The 20,830-nt window shown below is 44.9% G+C and overlaps 1 protein-coding gene across 1 annotated transcript in view; it reads right to left on the bottom strand.

Annotated features, from left to right (window-relative positions):
- The window catches only part of LOC146829801 (nicotinamide N-methyltransferase-like), a 37,905-nt gene extending 17,375 nt beyond the window's left edge, over positions 1–20,530 (bottom strand). The window contains exons 1-2 of the mRNA XM_085608505.1: positions 20,356–20,530; positions 7,033–7,240 (exon numbers count right to left, since the gene is read on the bottom strand). Coding sequence (XP_085464631.1) covers positions 7,033–7,240; positions 20,356–20,503 — 356 coding nt within the window. The 5' untranslated portion in view covers positions 20,504–20,530. The remainder of the gene's footprint in view (positions 1–7,032; positions 7,241–20,355) is intronic.
- Positions 20,531–20,830: the final 300 nt, after the last annotated feature.

Genomic DNA, 20,830 nt, shown 5'->3' with positions numbered 1-20,830 from the left:
GATATGGTCTTCACTCCGCTGAATCTCTGCTGGGTTTGAGGTTTGATCTTAGTAGCATAAACTGCCATAGTTTGAGTGAAATGTTCCCATTTCCTGACTTCATCTTGTCAAGCCCTCAAATCAAAGTGTTATTTTGCCGCTTCCATTATTCTGCAATCTGTGGCAGACCTGAGTTTGATTCTTTTAAGGTCAATGGTGAAATCTGATCCTTGAGGAGCCCGGCACCGCATGAACATAGGAACAATTGTTCTGAGCTCGATTTCTTGTGGCCGGTGATTGCTATCTCATTTGTCGCCCAACTGAAATGAGATAATTTGGTGGAACACTTCTAGGGAGACAAAAGTATAGTCCAGTATTGTGTTTGTTCTTGTTGAGCTGTGTGTTGTTACAGGAGGATTGTCGCCTCTTGATCTGCCGTTTAGTGCCCTTAAGTTTAGATGTTCCAGTTCCTCCAGGGCCAACTGTGCAGCCTTAGTTTGTTTGCATGGATGAAGTTTCCCTTGCATTGGGATGTTCCAAATTGTATTTTGTAAGGACACTTCTTTATCCAAGGAGCAACCTATTAGATTTAAGTTTAGGTCGCCTGTAAGAATAAGGTCAGCTGTAGGCCCTTCTCTAATACACGTTTCTACAAACTTACACATTTCTTTTACTAGTTTGCTTTTCTGTTTTGGTTGAATGTAAACATGTATTAATATAATGTTGGTGTCCATTGCATGTGTTAATGTTGGGGAGAATAAGTTTACTGGTGATGTAGGACCAAATTCATGGACGATAAGATTGATTGTACGTACAACATATATTACCAGACCTCCCTCGAGGTGTCTGTATTGTGCCCCTGTTAGTGCACTTGTATAGTAACGCAGGAATAATTGCATATGATGAGGATCAACCAGCCAGGTCTCTTGTAGCGCCACACTATCAAACACCCTGATATGGGTGACTAAGTCCAGATCTATTAATTTATTTGCCAATCCATTCACATTCCATGAGCATATCCGCATGGACTCTTTCGTGCCGGACCTTTGCAGGGGACATGGAAGTTGTCAATATTTGTTATTGTTATTTATTGTTCTCGAGATCTCATATCAGAATCCCAATTCTGCAGTGTAATGGGATCATAATATGTTTCAGGCTCTGCTGGAGGGAGCTCCCTGTTCATTTTACGCTGCCCCATGGGTCCTTTCAGCGCCCATGTAGTAGGCCTGTTTGCGGTCACCTCGTTTTCCCTTGTGTGCTTTGGCATTAACAGGTAGGGCTATCCTGGCTTGATGTATGGGATAATAGTTATCCCCCAGGGCTTGAAAATGACGCTTTCTAGAATTTTATGCAATTGTGCAATTGTAGATGAACTCCATGTTGCTCTCGTTTTTTCTCCTGCTGTGGAGTCCTTGCATTTGATGAATTCTATCGAGTCTAGGTCAGTTGTCTTGATCTCAGTTAAGGATGGAATGTGGGATAGCAGAAGTAGTATATTGCCTCAATTCATGATATCATACTTTCCTTTAGAGGTATATTCTGGTATAAACCATATGGTGATTGTTCCCTTCCACTTATCCCTTTAGAGACAGTTTTTTGCTTTGTATATGGAAGGGCAGCATTATTCCGACATCCTCCTATTTACCGCAGGTTCCCTTCTGCTCTTTTCAGTTGTGCCTTTTGTTCAGCTTCCGTTATTCGTCCTGCAGATTCTCTCTGATTTTATTCCCAACTAATTTGGTTCGGCTCTGGGAGTGCCTCACGATGCTGTCCCCAGTGATATTCAATATTTGTAAAGGAAGATGTTTGTGTGTCAATCATATCCTTATGGGGAAAATGACTGGTCCTTGAATTCTCAATTTCCCTATGAACCATGACTGTGTTGAAAACATGTCTCATCCTCTGGTTCCATACATTTGATTTCCTGGTTGTCCAAGCTCACCATGTCTGCCTTACTTCCCTCAGTGACTTGACCATTTGTACTTGGATTTTGAGGCATTCCAGATGGCATGTCATCTTGTTTCAAGTCTTGCAATTGGATTCCCGTTGTAATTTCTACTTCAATATTTTTGAGTCGATTTATAGGGCGGTCTCTTTCCGAAAGATGCTGTGTAGATTCTATATCCACTGCTTCCCCAGATTACTCTATCTTTCCAACTTCTTGGATCCTGATTGGGGACTTTTGACTTAATCACACCTTTATTTTTGTACTTTTTATATTTGATATTTCTGGTGTGGATGAATTTTGATGATTTATTTCCTTTTGGGTTGAGGTTGTCATGAATTTGTTTTTGATTGCGACCTTTCCATTTTTGTGCGCATCTTTGTTTTGCATTCATTTTGTTTTCCCCTTTATCCTCTCCTGGGATATCCAGCGCTTTGCTCAGTGCATATGTTTTTTTGCTGTTCATGTTTTCTCCATTGTTTTGTGTTAGTTTAAACGTGGTCAATAGGTTCTCTTCCTTAGTGATTTCATTTGGATGAGTTGTCATGACTTTATAATTGCCATTCAAGGATTGTTCCGCTGATAGCTCAGTACGGCCATTATTTGAAGACTTTTGATTTTTTAACATAAGTTTCTCAACATTGTCGGGAGAGTCGGTAGTTTATCAACAATCATACTGCATCCACAGGTTTGACTATTATCTAGGACATAGTTCTGGATGCTTTGCAGAGAGATGTTCAACGTGCCTAGCTTGCTGTCAAATGCAACCACAAAGACTGCCAAAGTACTCATTAAGGTTAGTTGTGTATCCATTTTATCAGATTGGTATTGCAGGGCCTCAACCAGAAGTTGCACTGTTTTTAGCAGGCTTACCCAGGCTTTCCCATTATCTGATTGGTGCGTGTCTTCGTGTTGTTCTCCACATTTGCTCTTTATGCATTCCAGCAGGTTTGCTTTTACTTGAATCCCCTCCCCTGCATTATGTGCTGTGTGTCCCATTTGCACCTCTGTTTTTATATCTGTTGGGATGTTATTCCTGCCGTTATCCTGTGAGTAGGTTTAGAAGAGAGGCTCACATTCCTCCTTATCGAGGTACGAGAAATTGTCCAGGACTTAACTATCTTCCATTTCACTGAGTTGGGATATTCCGGGTTATATTGTGTTGGTGGTGTTGCAAGCAATTGTTTGTGCTCTGCGCCCATATTTAGGATTTTGGGTTCACCCACTGTTGTTTTTGTTTTTTCTATTTTATCTGCAGGCATGTATGTTCTTTTCCTTGGCTGCGGGTTTACTTTGGGGCTGTTTAGCTCAGAAATTGTTAATGCCTCTGTTATAACACAATTTCCTCCTTTGACTTTGTTTCATAGTATACTCCTAGGTGATGGGGCATTTGAGATGTCTATTACATCAAGATTGTAAACGCCTATTCCTTCTGCAGTGACTTTCCGTTTTTCCCTAGTCCCATTCTGTGAGTTCGACTCCTGGTTTATCTCCGTATCTTCATCATTGGGTTTTTTCCCCAAGGTCTGAGGCGTTCGGGAGGCGTAGATAGTTTTGACACTGTAAGATTGTTGTTAAACTGACAAGACTGGCTGGACTGATTAGACCAGAAATCACTGCCCTACTACTTTGATCTGTGTTTCCTTCTCTCTCTCCACTTTCCATTTGGTGTAGGCGCTGGAGGGGATTCAAAAGGCCCATTGTTGGTGTAGGGCCTGGGAGAAGTGTGTCCGCCGCATTTTTTTTAGGAAGCAACATTTTTTATCTATTTTTGGCTGGTAAAGGCAATGTTTTAAGATTTTGTTTTCTGGAGTTATGTTGTTTATATTGCTTGTCCTTTTAATATCTGAAATTAATTCAATTATAGTGTCAGGTTTCTGTATAGCAGGTCTAATTTTTGCCTGCGGTTTGCCCACTGTGCCAGCAGATGATTTCAGCTTCCTTTTGCGCTCAGTGATGTTATATGTAGATGAAGTCCCTCCACGCACACGTCCTGACCTCAAGTTTTTCACAGCTGTGACTGTCTTTTAATTTTTGGTGGGTTTTTTGGCTTCGTGGCTTTGCAGTTCGCTCGCACCCCTTTTTTTATTTGTAAATTTGTATAAATTGTATATTTACTTATAAAAAAGTGTAAGTCCTTTAAGTTCTTTAAGTAATCCTCCAAATGGTGACACCAGACCCCCGTGTCCATCAGCTAACAGCCAATGCTCAAGACTGCAGGCCACGAATAGCAGTCAACAGCAGGAGGCAGCAGGAGTCAGCAGGCAGGCAGGCTTCAATAGCAAATGCATCACCGCCTGTCAAAATGATGCCACCCGCCCTCTGCCCTCTGTGCGTCACTCTGCATCTTTGCTCCCCTATCCTCCAGGGGTATTTTGCAGAAGCCAGAAAGTCCCTGCAGTGAACCCCCAACTTTGACCCCCCCCCAGAAAATAACAGTCAATGGCTTATCTTATTGCAGGCTTGACTTGCTTTTGTAGCTCTAGCAGCTTTTGTAGCAGCTCCCATTTCCTGGTTCCTGGTTCTGAGCTGGGCTGGGGATTGTGGGTGAGTCCAGGTCCCAAGTGGGAACACACCAGATGCCCTGCAAGACGCACCAAGGCCTAGCTGAACCGCATCTGCTAAGAACTGGGCTTGCCCTCGGCAACTGGTAGCTACTACCATTGCCGCTTGGGCACCCCTCCCCCCATGATCCCCTCTTCTCTTCCCCGCCTTGCCTTGTCTGTTATTGTGGCCTCAGCAGGGTCTGGGGATGCCGACAGGTGTCAGGATTATCAAGAGCCCAGGTACCGGGTAGCAGCCTGGTGGGGGAAAGGTGTTGCTGTGAGAGAGGGGGTACACCAGCTAACCAAGCTGACCAAGCTAAAACGTAGCAGCCAATGCCTGGGCAGGGGTAAGGACAGTCCAGGCAGAGGCGGCGCTGGCAGAGCGAGAGTCTCTGACAAAAACTGATGCCGCCCCCTGCTGGTGCTGCTCTATGTCAATTGAGCTTATGCTCAGCTCACATTGCTGGGTTGTGCTGATGCTGAGACTGATGCTCAGGTTTATTTAGTGCTTGTTTGGTGCTATTTGCCTCGGCGGGAAGTGCCTCAAATTGGGCTGGGCACTCCCTAGGTGGCACAAGCTCTGTACAAGCTCTAGCGTGCAGTGTTGTGTGAACGTAAGGGCAGCATGGACTCACCCCTGTCTCATGGCCAATCTCGCTGCCAATCTGTTGTACAAGCCGCAGAGATGCCGCAGCCTCTGCAACGGCCGCACAATTGCCTCTCAACGGCTTCACAAACGGCAGTGGCACAGTCTCTTGCGGGCTCTTGTGGGCTCCCCTATGGGGGCATTCAATGCTGCTTTCCTGCACTTCCCTGCCTCTCCTTGCAGCCGCAGCAACCCCAACAACCGGAAGTCAGGCACCGGTGTGTAGGCTTGTCGGTCTGAGATCCAGTCAACCTTTGCGATTGACACCGTTTTTTCTCCTCGGGTGCCATATCTTATGGCGACCGTAGTGTTAAGGTGAAACCTCTGGAGAAGGGATACTAGTGCAGCCTCTACACCCATACCTTTCATCATGGCCCGCAATGTATCCCGGATAACTGTGTCGAAGACACTGGACAAATCCATGAAGGACAAGTGGAGTGAACCCTTCCTGGCCTTCACGTATTTGTTAAATAATTTGGAGAGATTAAGGCATTGTTCAGTTGTGCCTCATCCCCTCCTAAAACCATATTGTGTTTTAGATATGACCCCTACAATGGATGCTCAAGTCTTCAAACGGGCAAGGAGAACTCTGCCCAGCACCTCAACTGTGGTGTCAATGAGTGAAATTGACCTGTAGCATGCTGGGTCACTTCTATTACCCTTTTTAAAAACAGGGACCACTAGAGCCTCTTTCCAAGATGCAGGCATGGGACCAATACATTATGGCTTAGAAACATTCATCATCAGTGGTGCCCACAGTTTAGGGTTGCTTGCAAAAAGCTCATGGGGCACCCCATCTGGGCCTGGCGCTTTAAAGCAAATCCCCTGTGCCATCGCCTCCTCCACCTTGGATACTGTGATAAATAGACTAACTTGAGTGGCTACAGAGAGATCTTGAGGCCAATCCATTGGAGAATGTTCTAACTTTTTACCTAATGGATTAAAGATACCAGAAAAGTGAGATACCCAATCATGTGACAGAAAAAGTCTATCTGCCTCACTTCTTCGGTAAAAAACAAATATTTCAACTCTCCAGATCTTCACATGCTTCTCATCTCAAAGTTTATATTTGTCAAAATGTTGACATTTCTTCTTTTATATTTGCTGATAAGCTGAGAGAATGTTTTACAAACTGATAGGTCACAAATAGTGGTCGGGGTTGTACACCAAGTTCTCTTGAGCTAGCTGCAATAAAACCTTTGTACTAATGTAGTTACATTGCAGAATTGTTAGTTACATCGGGTCGGTAAAAAGCTGCCTAATGTTTAGTAAATAGGTAGGGCACATTTTGTGACTCCCAGTGACTGGCTCCAAACACAAGGATGACCGTTTATGGGGTACAAAATACCACCATCCCTTTAGTTGAAATCCAAAATGGGTTTTGTTTTAAAAGCTCTGCTACTGTTGTAAACAAAATCCCATTTGGGAATATCATTTACAGAAGCAGGCACACCTAAACAATTCCTAAATGGGTAACTTTTTAAACCTATATTACCACAATTGCAGTCACAAACCAGTGATACATCTCGTTGAGAATCATAAGAAAAAGAGGAGATGCCCAATCACGACTTCTCCTATTTGTGATTCAGAATGAGTTGGTAAACATCTGTGCGATCTAATACATATTTACTGAATTGCAAACCACTTGGCACACCATTTGATGTGATGCATTTCAAGAAAAAGTGAGAGACAGTTCATGCTTGCTCACTTACAGGTCCAAAGATGGAAAACTGTTTTATGAGTGCCCTACAAATTTCTAGTATCAACAATAGAAAAATGGCATGAACCAGCTGCTTAGCTCTGGAAACTAGAAACTGATTTCAAGAAAGTAATCCTGTAGCCCTTGGTGCTGGGACTGCTGGCAAGGTAAGCATAGGTAGGCATTTGAAATACATCATCAGGTGCAGAATACATACCTTTTGCCCTGAAGCTCACAAAGTGCCTTTGCTACATGACTCCAGTCCAAAGCTCCGGGCTCATTTCTCCGCCACTTCTCAATCACTGCAATACATTGATCATTTGAGCCACCAAGAATGATGTCTGAAAAGTAGTCACAGGCTGGAAAGGTCCATTGGAAGAAAGGAGCATAGGACAGCACAATCAGGAGCTCCCCTTTGACAGCACCTGGTAAGAAAAATATACATAAATGGATTATTGATTATGTTTTTGAAGTAATTAAACTAAATCAACCTCTGCACACCCCTGGGTAGCTCAGCACAGAGCAGTAAGGCGTAACTTTAGAGGCAACGTGTAACATACCTGGTGTGACAACAAGAGCTTAATTAAATGAACAAAACACTGCCACAATGTCAATAATCCAATAAGTTGACCTTGGGTTATTAATTATTAAAGAATAAACTGAAATGTATTGGTCAGAAACATAAACTGCACAACAGGGCTATTTGGCCACGATTGAACGGGACAAATACAAAAGTTCAGGGCAACCATGATGGAGCCTTGGCCAGATACTGGGACCAGGCTTGGCCAGCTGCAAACTACCTTAGTTGTGTCATCGACTGAGGTGAGATGCGAGAAGCAAAAGCTTGTCATCGTCAATTCACAGGATGAAGGTGACACACTCTTTCTGTATCAGCACAGCACAATGTGGATGGTGTATATGTATCACTTGAAGTCAGGCCAAAAAACATACTTGACTCATAATCAATCTGTTGTGGGTCTCCATAAGTGCAATCCCATTCTTAGACAAAACAACTATATTTCTCAAGTCAAAATTAAAGGTACACATGGCTTTTAATAATGATGTCAATGTATGCAATGACACATATTTCAGTCGAGCAAAGAGCAGCAGACCATAAAGTCTGCTCCTAACCCATTGTCTGAAACTACAGTTTTATACATATGTATGCAATTTGTGCACACACACTACAGGCACCTGTTGCAAAGGTGCATAAACTGAATAGGTTACAAATAATAGTATGAGATGTAGAGATGCACCACAACAATAACACAAAGCATGGATATGATTCTTGTCTTTATTTTATTTTATTGTTTTTACAGAGCATACTATGTATGCAATGAAGACAGGCAACACATTTCATCCATGCAAATGGACTTCTTCATGGAAAATATGATTGCGAATGAGAGAGATTTGCCAAATGGGAGCATCGCAATATCGGTCCTAGAAAAAACCCACAGCAGTGTACTTTCTCAATGTTTCAAATTCATGAGTGCCAAAGGTTATCTATCCCTGTCGTCCCATGTGAGCAGCATGTATAAGCTAAAATATTAGATTCCCAAGTAGAGAGACGACCACAGTTGGAGAATAGGGAAAGGAGCCAATACGGGCATTCAGATTGGTACCAGTACTGCCAGCGTTCGTCTGCGTCCGTCTGCTTCACCCAAGTGAATGGAGCGTCAAGACGTGGAAATAAATACAATGATACATGTGTGATCAAAAATGAAATCAGAACACACAATACAACCTCTTCATCAACACCGAGTCAGAAATACGTGATCAGGCAGACTCAGTGACCTAGGCCTAGGCCCGAGGCAACTGATTGACATATCATGGGTGTGGTGACACGTAACCAGCAGAAAAAATGCATGAGCAGGAAAAATCCAGACGAATACCACAGAGCGTCACTTGGTCGCATCCAACCCTTGCAAAAAGATATGATTCCGTGATCGGAGTACTCGGACCAACATCAGGGTTGAAAACAGAGGCTCTAATAGCCTTTGGAAGTCTATTATTGGCTCCCGGAATCCACGGGGCACGGCACACAAAATGGCACCTGAATACCATGAAATTGACTACGACCGGACTGGAAGTCAAGCTGCCCTAACGGCCTAGACTGACCACTGGAGAAGCCCCCTAGACGATCGGGTAGTAGTCCTGCTCTCCAGGGAAAATGGCCGATATATGCTGCAGCATCTGAGTGCTGAGACAGGCCCAGCTGATTGTGGTGCCGCCACGGAGTCTGCATTTGGCCGCGTTGCGGCTGATACCTGGTGTTGCGCCCTGAGACGCGTAGCTGATGACGGAGTAAGCCCCTTTAAAGAATCCTGCTGTGCACACTGGTGTCGACTGCCTGAATGAAGCATGGTCCAGCACTCGCAGAGTTGAGGGCTCCCATCTGGAGGTGTGGGAGCGAGGAGCAGATGCACGATATACATTGCTCCAAAGACGGCAATGGTGCAGGATGGTAAGGCGGAAGATGCTGAGGCACGGCACATCCCGCACCTGCTGGCAAGACCTGCCCAAGGGTGAAGAACCAAGCACTGAGAAGAGATAATGGGAGAGCGGTTCTCCACTGATGAGCAGGAGTGGCAGAGGGGAGCAGCGGGATTAATCAGTCATGCATTGAGAGCAGGAGGTGTGGTGACAGCACAACTGCGGGCGTCCACTTGGGGCCTCATGGCCATGGCCATCTGGAGTCTTAATCTGCCAGCATGAGCGACCTCCTTGCAGTGAAGAGGTCAGCCTTGAGGGCAGAACATTCCTAGGTGAAGTGTGGTGGCCTGGGGGACTGAGAACTGTACCGGACGAGCCCGGGAGGGACTTGACTGACTTCAATATGGCACTCAGACAGGACTTGCCTGACCTTAACATGGTGCCCGCCACATAGGGAGGCAGAATGCAGGATTAAGACTGACTGCCACACTGGGAATCTTCATACAGGTCTGCTCGGAGTTGTTGACCAGCGGCAAGTGGGAGCTTTGAGTTTTCCACCCCCAATGGTGGAAATGGGTGCTGGCTTTGGATTTTACAGGTGCTGAACTTGGTCCCCAGTGTTGGGGAGAGGCACAGGATTGTTTCTTTTGAAGAAGTAGGAACACCTCCGGGGAAGTGGTGGAGCGGCATCACTATGGAGGTGCCTGGGGTGCCTCTACACACTTTATTCTCAGCCAAAATATTCCTAACCTCAAGATGGCATCTGGATTTTGTTCGGACTGCGGTATCTCATCTCTCCAAGTCCCCAGCTTTATTAATGCATTCTCTGATTGCACATGATCATTATCCTGACAGCGGAGTCTGAGCACTTTGTACGATTCCTGGTGGAGCTGCTCGATTCAGCTATAGAGGAGATCGGCCCTGGTTCATCCCATAAGCCATCACCTACCCAGCCAGACATTGGGCACAGTTTCTCCCCGTCTCCCGGTTTTTCTCCCATTCCTCCCCCTCCCCTGACGAATTTCCGTAAGTTTGCTTTCTTTTTTCCCATGTTTGATTTTTACTCTTGGAACACATGTAACTTGTAACCTGTAACTCTGATCCTCATGTAAAGCACTCTGATATCTCCGGGTCTAGCCAGACCTATATAAAACTCAAAAAAATTAAATAAAAAGGTGGACACTTGGAAAATAGGGTAAGGTATCTGCCATATATATGTTCCTGCTCTTGACAACTGTGTATGTGAGGGCCAAGAATGACAGCTATGAATTTGTCACAACACCTTAATACATGGGAATCTATTATGGGTGTGTGCATGGGAAAATCCATACTTCAGACATTTTTTGCACAATGTCTGCTGTGTGAGGCTATGCTTTGATGTGTGCAGTGTAGCATAACTGAGTGTATTCAACCACTCAGAGGCATTGAATGTGAATATGATTCTGACATGAACTGATCTTGCTTTTAATGCCCATGCATTATGCAAACTCTACGGCCACCAGTTTAGTACCCATTTGCATTTAGCTTGCACCATCCAAGGCCACACAAATAGTGCACAAAGGCTTAATTGATACATATTAAAAAGCAACTTAGATACTGCCCATTGCCCTTGAGGCTGTGCTCATGCCAGCCCACAAGCTTCACATATTTTGGACAGACTGTACCACCTTGACATTTTCCTCAAAGAATCAGTTAAAAACTTGTTATTGGCAGTATATCCAGGCTAGTCTTCTTCACACCTCTAGGTAGACTGACAAATCAATTCCTCCTTCTGATAGACTGGCAAAAAGACTTTTTAGACAGCAGCCAGTGCCAAAAACCTTGTACCCAAAGTTTTGCTATCATACACTTGAAATAAGGACTTTTACATCTATGTGGAACGCTGCCAGAAGTGATGGTCATGGTAATCTCTGTACAATGTGCCCAATGTCAGCCCATGAAAGCTCAAGCCATGTCTTGCTTTTTGCCCCAAATATAACAAGCCTAGAGGCAAATGGATTCACCCGCTGTATTACTACTTAAGCATTATGAGACATACAGAGGCTTTAAGGTTCCTCAAAGGTGATAGCTCTTCTCTGTGTTCATGTTGGCCACTGTAGGTAAATATCTCTTTGCCGTAGGGCTGATACGGTGAGGGAAATAGCAGAAGTTCTAGGGGTGGCAGAGGAGCATAGTTGAACAGCACACTGACCATCACTAGTACTTGTGTCCCCTAGTATGACTAGTGTACGGGCAAGTTTCAAGGTCATTATCCTTTTTTACATTTTTAACTGAAACTAAATTGAATTTTAATCTTAGCAAGTGTCTACAACTAGTCTGTAGGAATAGGTTAGCTGAATAGTAGCCTCAGTGAACGTAACAAAGCATCAAAAGGTAGGACTTGTTTTTGTGTTTTATTTCCTCGTATTATTGACTTTACAAAAACTATTACTACTTAAAAGAGGCGGGCTGATTGGACAAGGGAGCAATTATTTCACATGCATGATGCACTTATTCAATTGAACTTGATTTTAATGCTGTATTAAGTGTTGGATTATTTCATAGAATAAAATATTGTATGGAATGTATGTTTTATGGAAAGAAATCAGTTACTACTACTACTACTAGTAAGACACACAAGGCCTGATTTGTGTGGCCTTGGATGGCTTTATAACAACATGTTAAGCATGGCAGATGATTGATCTCTGTTACATAAGTTATCAGGGAGGCATACATTCAATAGGTGGTCTATGCCCATTTACATGCATACATCCATGACTTTTAACCTGATTTATTGTACTGTTTGTTTGCTGCTTCTTTCGCCGATCCCACCCTCATACCCGCACTCTAAAAATTTTAAGAATTAGAGCATCTTTGCTGATTTGCACATTCTCTACCTCACTGTTGTGGCGAGTCCGGCGGGGGCTGGAGGGTAGTTCCGCCTCGCGCGACGCCATCTTGCCGGTCAGCGCAGGTTAGCGCTCCGGCATTTTCGGCTCCAGGGCGCATTTAATTTGCGCTGAACGGACGCGCAGCGCCTGAGGGGCTTATCTGGTTTACCAGAGAGACTTCTAATGAAATAGTGTGTTTTATTTCGTTTCGTTTTAAAAGCTTTTAACCTGATTTATTGTACTGTTTGCTTGCTGCTTCTTTCGCCGATCCCACCCTCATACCCGCACTATAAAAATATTAAGAATTAGAGCATCTTTGCTGATTTGCACATTCTCACTTCTTCCTTCTCTACCTCACTGTTGTGGCGAGTCCGGCGGGGGCTGGAGGGTAGTTCCGCCAAGCGCGACGCCATCTTGCCGGTCAGCGCAGGTTAGCGCTCCAGCTTTGTTGGCTCCAGGGCGCATTTAATGCGCGCAGAACGGACACGCAGCGGACGCGTGCGGCGGGTGCGCCGCTGGCGCGCCGAAGTCGCGCCTAAGGCAAGCCCGTCTGCGCCCGTCCGCGTCCCGAAAGCATCCAGCGCCAGAGAAGCTTGTCTGCCGCCTCAAGAATCCCAAAATCCCACTGTATTTGTCAGCTATTCCAGTGCTGCCCTTAGGGGTCTGGATGTGACAGCCTGCCGGCATCCGCACTCTTTGGATGTGGCAGTGCGGCCCTTAGCGACCTGCAGTTTTTACGATTTTCAGCTAGGGGAAGGTAGTGTTGCTCCTCTGATCATGACCCCTAGCTCTAATGATCAGTCTATACCCGTGCAGCTCTTAGCAGCGTTAATTAATGTCCGCTCTCTAAAAAAACATCATGTGGACATCCATGGGCTGTTGGAGGACGGTTCATTAGATATGCTGTTTCTTACAGAGACCTGGCTTGACTCCTCCTCTGCCCCTATAGTGGCTTTGACTATCCCGGTAGGCTACAGGATCATGAGAGTTGATCGCCAGGGGTCAAGGGGTGGTGGTATTGCGGTCATTTATAAAGATCTATGGGATCTTCGTTTGGGTGACTCCGGGATTTGGGCAGGCTGTGAGGTGCTCGATTTTAGCGCCAGATTGTCAGCCCATTTTACTCTGGGGGTCTCCCTGATTTATCGGCCACCTGGACCGGCTGGTTCTTTTCTTCAGGCTTGGGGTGATGCCATCACATCTAGGGCTGTCAGGTTCTCCCACTATTTGGTGTTGGGCGATCTGAACCTTCATATGGATGTTCCTGAGGACAGGGACGTGAATGACTTGCTGGATTCTCTTCATATGGCTCAACTTACCCAGCACGTTGGCCTTCCCACTCATTGGGCCGGACATATATTGGACCCGATTTGTTCCAATTTTCCTATTTTTGTTAAGGATCCTCTCCCAGTGACATGGTCAGATCACTACATATCCTACTTCTCTTGGTCCGTCTCTAGGGCGATGACTCGGGCGATTAGCTTCCGGAAGCCTGCTCTGGGGAAAGTGGATCCCCTGGAACTTGCGCATGCTCTGGACCTAGCCAGACCTGTCTTGTCTGGGGGTTTGGAGGAGTGTTTGCTGGGGTTCACGGGGTGGGTGTCTAGAGCAGTGAGCTCGATCACCTCCCGTCACCCCATCAGACCGGCCAGAGCTACTCCCTCCAAACCCTGGTTCACACCCGCTCTCAAAGTAATCAAGCACGAATGTAAAATTTTGGAGCGGGCGTGGCGTAGGAGCGACTACTGTCTCGTGGCTAAATCCAGACTTAGAGCAAGGCAGAGAACCTATTATGCCGCCATTGCTTCAGCTAAGGGTCCTTTCTACGCGGCCCGTATTGACGCGGCCAGGAATAATTATAAAGAAATTTTTTCTATTGTCCCGAGCTTTACTTCTCCGCTGGCCCAAGCGAGTGTGACTCCTTCTTCGTTTGACTGGTGCATTACCTTGTCTGGGTTTTTCAGAGATAAAATCACGGCCATTCAGGCCTCTTTCTCCTCAGACAAGGGTGCCCTGGTAGGGAGGCAGACTTGTCTCGCAGTGACCCCCCTTGCTTTGTTGTCTACTTTCAGTCCAGTTCACCCGATGGAAACTTAAAATTCTTAGAGGGCTTAAATCTGGGTCTCCGGCAGATGCCTGCCCGGCCAGGCTTCTGACCGATGTAGCGGAGAGCATCCATCTTGAAGTTAACTTGATTATTAATCTCTCCTTACAGTCAATGGTGGTACCCCAGGACTGGAAGCAGGCTAAGATTCTCCCCTTGCTGAAAAAGCCATCCTTGGACCCACTCAATCCTGGCAATTATGGCCCCATCTCTCTCCTGCCAGCCATCGCCAAGGTTTGTGAGAAGGTGGTGCACAAGCAATTGTCAGATTTTGTGGAGACTGAGGCTCTCTTACACTCAGCTCAATCAGGGTTTCGGGCGGATCACTGCACCGAGACGGTCTTGGTTGAGGTTGTGGAGGCCATTCGGATGTGCCTGGATGCCGGGGGTAGGGCTGTCCTGATTTTACTCGACCTCTCGGCAGCCTTCGATACAGTCCCGCACGTCTTTCTGTTATCCCGCCTTGCGGAGATTGGTGTGTCAGGGGCCGTTTGGGGCTGGCTTAGATCCTTTCTTGAGGAAAGAGTTAAGCAGATCTGGCTTCCTCCCTTTTATTCCTCTTTCCACCCGGTCACCACGGGTGTCCCGCAGGGCTCTTCCCTTAGCCCTCTGCTTTTTAACATTTATGTTACGCCTCTGATCCATCTGGCTGAAGCGCTTGGGGCTAAGGTTTTGGCCTATGCTGATGACACCCAGTTGCTCTTCACATGGGATAAGGTGTCCAGTTCGGTCCTGGCGTCCCAACAGTGCCTTCGCTCCATCTTCCCTTGGCTGGCGGATGCCCAGCTCAAGTGTAATGAGCAGAAATCAGAGATCTTGCTGTTTGGCACCTTCCCTACCGATTTCCGCGAACAGTTGTGGCCAAAGGAGCTTCCTCTTCCCATCTCTGAGGGTCAGCCCGTCAAGAACTTGGGCGTCTGGTTCGAGGAGAATCTCTCTTTTTCTACTCATATCAGGAAGACTGCTGGCTGCTGCTTTGGTCTTATCAAAACTCTTAGGAATTTTTTTCCTTTACTTCCGCAGGCAGCCAGAGTTACAGTCACCTGTGCGTTGATTCTCTCTCGGCTAGACTATGCCAACTCTCTCTTGGTGGGGTCTCCTGGGTATTTGATTAAGAAATTGCAGGTGGTCCAGAATACTGCGGCCAGACTGCTTCTGGGTATTTCATCCAGGAAGAGTGTTACTTCTAATCTGCACTCTCTTCATTGGCTACGTGTGGTGGCCAGGATCAAGTTTAAATCCTTGGTCATGGCCCATCGTGCTCTTCACGGTCTGGGCCCCCTCTATCTTCAGAGGCGCTTCGCTTTCTATGTTCCCACGCGTGCCCTGCGCTCGTCGTTTTTGCGTCTGGCCTCGGTCCCACGCTATAAACTACAGAGGGCGGGGGGCAGTTCTCTGGTGGTCAAAGCCAGCCGGGCCTGGAATGCTCTCCATCTCAATCTTCGTCTCACACAGGAGTTCGCAGTCTTTAAAAGAAAGCTAAAAACACATCTCTTTGTTTGATTGTCTCCTCACTTCCACTTTGGTTCGCGCCGGGACACTCTCGAGTAGCCGAGCGCGTTACAAGTGGAAATAACATAACATAACATAACATGTATAACGACCTCTCCAACTTCTTCCATGAAAATACCACCAAGATCTGCAGCAACTTTAAACCCGAGTCACCTCTGTGAATCGTTCCAGCCTGCTAAGCTCATCAACCAACGATTGCCAACTGATAGCATGATAAACCTCTATCTATCAATTACACTGCAGCAATATGAAGACAGTCCACTCAGGGGCTCCCACAATATCTACAACCTGGGAAGAGCCACGATAAATGCTGCACTCACTTCCATCATCAACACCTGGAACAAAATAGCCCCTTCCCAGATAGCTGTAAACTTGACGAAATCATTGCCCTCCTCAAAAACACCTATAGCCAACCTTGCAGTACTCAGCAACTACCGACCATTCTCTCTGTTCCCTTGTCTAGCCAAAGTTACAATTAGGACCTAAAACCTCCTGGATGACTCACAATTATGATTCTGAAACAACCACAGCACCGAAACAGTGCTCATCGTTGCCACAGATGACATACGCACCATTCTGGATCATGGACAGACTTCTGACCCCTTCCTCCTTGCCCTCTCTGTTGCTCTGCTACTTTCTACACTGTCTTCCACTACACACTCTTCACCAGGCTACACACTGCTGGAATATTAGGCCCAGCACTCAAAAGGATAGCTTACTTCCTCTCCAGACGATCATTACAAGTCAGGGTCTCACGTTCACATCAGAAACCAAGGACCTCATCTGCAGAGTCACACAGAGATGTTGGTAAATCATTGAATGTGTCAAAAACCATGGCAGTTGCATTAGAATTCCCTAAGTGCCCCTTCCTTTCACATATGAAGCTGGACCCATGTAGATAGAGTCCCCGGGTTTTACATCGGCCAAGGGAGGGGGGATACATGCTCCCTTCCCCTTAAATGTGTTGCTGGGCCCTGGGGGTGAGTAAATAGCTTTTAAAAAAACTTGGAAATTCACTAAAAAACAAAGGTTATAGTGATGTTATAGTAAGAGGGCAATGCTTCGCAGGGGAGGCATAATGAGGAGAAATAGTTTTATTTATTGTTTCAATGTGTGCTGCATTCCGAGTAATTTGCTGCACAGAATTGCTTTGTGCAGCACAAGGACAGAAGCCGAAATTCCTTTAAATATGGCACATTGCTGCCCTTTCCCTATTATGCAGAGCTGCATGCATTTTTTTTAACAAATGTAACCCTAAGCGGCGAAGTGACCCTTGCTCACTATGCACCTGGAACCGACCTACATCCAACTGATGAGGCCCAATCAGGCTGAAACCTTTCTTCCGTTTCTCATGTTCCATTTCAGAGAGGGCGTGTCTTTACAATTTGGGATGGACTTTTCATATTGAAGCAGTACCAAGACTAATTTGCATATTGCTAGGACTGGACTGATGATGGGCAAAAGAACAATGGGTCAGAATACTACCCTGAGGGATTGCTGGTGGTTAGACAAACTGCAGGAATTCCCCTCATCATTCTTTGTGTCTTTGTGCGTCTGCTGTCTTTATGGTGCCTTGAACCATTGCTCAATGTCCACAGGTCCCATGCATGCCAGAATCTGCAGAGCATCACACACAGTGAGTCACAGGAGCACAACAAAAACAATCAAACAAATACTTAACCGTGTATCCAGGGAGTGTTTCCACTGGGTACGTAGTCAATATTTGTTTTTCTAGCCCCACCACCTGGTTTTACCTGGCAGTGGGAAACAGAAAAAAAGGCCTCAGACAGCATGCTCTAAATAGGGTGGGCTGTGTAAGGTGCTTACTAAGACAGCCCCTATTCCATCGGGCCATGACAGGTAGCTTTCCATCAATAGAGGGCTTCGACAGAAAGCTGGTGGCACTCCCTATACTAAATACTAAAATCGGTAGAGAGACAAACAGTTTGTTGGAAAGGTACTCCTTCTAGTCAAATATTTTAAATTACCATTATTTTTCTGAAGTATAGAAGACAAATAAATCCTACATAAAGTTAAAATATTGTGGGGCAGATTTACAAGGAACTGACACATCTGTAGTGATGTGTCAATGTTTCCGCACCAGCCTGTGACACCCTTGCACCACCATATTTATAATACGGTGCACCATGGCACAAGGATTGACAGATGCATCAGAAATTCTGACACATCTGCTGGCCCAAAAGTCACGCATTGCTTGAGTCATGTCGCAAGCACGATGCAACTCCAGTAATGCATGTTGAGGTCTATACTTATTGTACTGCGTCACTCTGCTTGAAGCAGAAATAAGGTTTTGACGCTGTGGTGTCCTTGAAGTGGAACAATGAAATCTTGTAGATTTCACTGCATGACTTTCACAAGGCTTTCCTGTGTGGGAACACTCACCCTACATACATTATTCCTGACGCAGGTATAATGTGACGCAGGGCTTTACAACATGACACATCTCCCTAGATGAGTCACGTTGGAAATTGGCCGCTTTTTTACACCGCCGCTGAATCACATAAGTGAATGAAAGGCCGTGCAAAAGTGTTGCAAAGGGCTTGTAAATCTGCCTGTGTTTTTTGTATATTGTATTATTACTTATGACAAGTTACGTATAGAATTAATTTAAAGTAATTCAATTATATTCTATTTAGGAGTCCTAACTTTACTACACCTAAACTGAGAAAAATCCTAACTTTAAGACATTCGGTATTCACAGAAGGCATTTAGGAGTCCTAAAGTTAGGACTCCTAACTTCTGTGAATACCGAAATGAATAAGTGCCTTCTGTGAATACCAAAATGTTAGTAAGTTTAGGATTTTGTCTTAAGTTAGTTCTGTGAATAGGCTCCAGTCTCCCTCATTTTCCATGAAAGTGCTCCGTCTCAGTGGTGGACCATGTATGGTGCTGGACTTACTACTGTTCGTTTTTGGCAGTAGTAACTTTCCACTTATAAATTTGTCTCTACCCCCTCTTTCCGGGGGTGTAGAAAATTAATTCTATGTGACTGATTTAGTTTGATGGTGCTTTGGTGGGACCTTCTCGCAGCTGCACCGGCAAACCTTTGTGAGATCCGCCCACCACATAATGACTTTATTTTTTCATTGGTGGGTGATTCCTTTGGTATCCCACTGCAGTGCCTATAAAATAGGCACCACAATCAGAACATCAAAAAAAGTTCCAGCACTGAGGGGGGCACATGTTTTGCCACCGTCTGCATCTACAGGATATGAGGCACAGGGTTGCCCTGTATGACCCCCTTTGTTTCCTTTCTACCAGGGTTTTCAAGGAATAGAAACCACCATGATGACCCTAATAGAGAAGAAACTTGTAATATGCTTGCCTGGACCAGGGCAGCCCTCTGCGCCACAGCCAGGGAATGTGTACGTTCATGCGGGGGTATCTTTGCGCTGAATAACAGATGTTCATTGTTACCCAACTCAATGGTACTAATTTTATCAACCTCAGATGGATGAAAGGCTGAGTGGGCCTTCTGGTATTTGAACATGTGACCATAAGGTCAAACACAGGCCCCTGCAGAGGACGCATTAGTCCATTGAGCCAACAGACCCGGAACGGTGGTTTCCTAGCAGAGACGGTGCTCCTAGGGACACAGGACTACTAGGGTTGTAATATGGCAGTCATAAAACTGTCCCACCACAAGTCTGGCAGTCCAAGGACTGCCAGAATCATGATTAGGCCCTAAATGCCTGAGTGACTTTACACTCCTATTTTGTTAATACCCGCAGAAGTAAAAACCCATTGTGCATTCTACTAGTAGTAGATTTACCTTTGTGAATAACGCCGGAGTAAACCAATATAATACGAAATGTAAATATGCGGCAATAGGAAAGCACTGCTGACTACATAAATGTGGGAGACAGAAGTACCTTTGAATGCAGCCCTTGAATGTGCACTATTCATGCTCAGGGCAAACTAAAGGTAAAGAGGGGCTACATTTTATGCCTGGTGTGAATTTAAGCCTAGTTTATGTAATCTAGGCTAGAATATATGAAACTGTGCACATATGCTAATAATTGTCTTATCATGAAATACTGAGATATACAAGATTCATTAAAAGAACCAGGGAAATATATATGCTTATTTCATTCATGAGGCATCAACATTTTAGTATCATTAATATTTTAATGTCCCATCTAGTGAATTTTTCATATTGGGTTGTAGAAACAGCCTCCTGTATTTTATTTCGATTCTCCAGTCTCAAAATTTACATTATTTGTGCAACATGAGTGAAAATAAATAACATTCTTGACATTCATCTTGCTTTTCAATGCACAATGAACAAAAATCTATGGCTGAATGGTAAATACGTATATAAATTACAATGTACTTTTCATTATCAATGTATTTTTTGCCCCAAGCACAAAAATGTTATTTGATCTTTCTGTCATTTGTCTATTAATCCTTTTGACTTCAGTAGCTACATCAATTTGCATTTACATATATTGATCAATCTTGTCTTTGAATAACCAGAACCGATTAAACAACTGAGGCGCCAAAAGCAAGAATTCAATGCATAAACATAGATTACATATTTGTCAACCGCAAAATTTCTCCCCACCTTCAGTTGGGATGACAGGAGATATTAAAAACAGACCTGAGGTGAAGATTTTGGTGAGCGAAGGAAATATCCGTGTTATAAAATCATCGAGAAAGGCAGAATCCTTTGCCAAATATTCAGTCACCACCGCAGTTGCATCCAAGTGTCGATCATGGAGCTCTTTCAGCTGAGAAAATGATGCCATTTTCAATAATGTGAAGTTTCAAAATCTACGCCTTCTGTGTGTGCACCTACTTTTATATTAAGTAATCTAAATTGCTAATTATTGAGGAACAGAGAATGGTTTGATTTGCGTTTGCTCCAAACGTCATTCAAAATTCTGCTACTCTTTGCTGTCAGCTGAGTCAAGATTATACATATTTAGCATACTGTTTGCAAAGCATAATGTGGTCAGGTGTGCCACATGTCCCATCATCTTAACTGAAACAGATACAGCAATGTTATTTCTGCCAATACAATAAATAGAATTTTTATAAAAGTCCTTCAAAAACATGCTCTTGCTATTCATTCT

Source organism: Triturus cristatus, chromosome 5_2, assembly GCF_964204655.1.
Source record: "Triturus cristatus chromosome 5_2, aTriCri1.1, whole genome shotgun sequence".
Lineage (NCBI taxonomy): Eukaryota > Metazoa > Chordata > Amphibia > Caudata > Salamandridae > Triturus > Triturus cristatus.
This window is presented reverse-complemented; position numbering and strand designations above follow the sequence as displayed.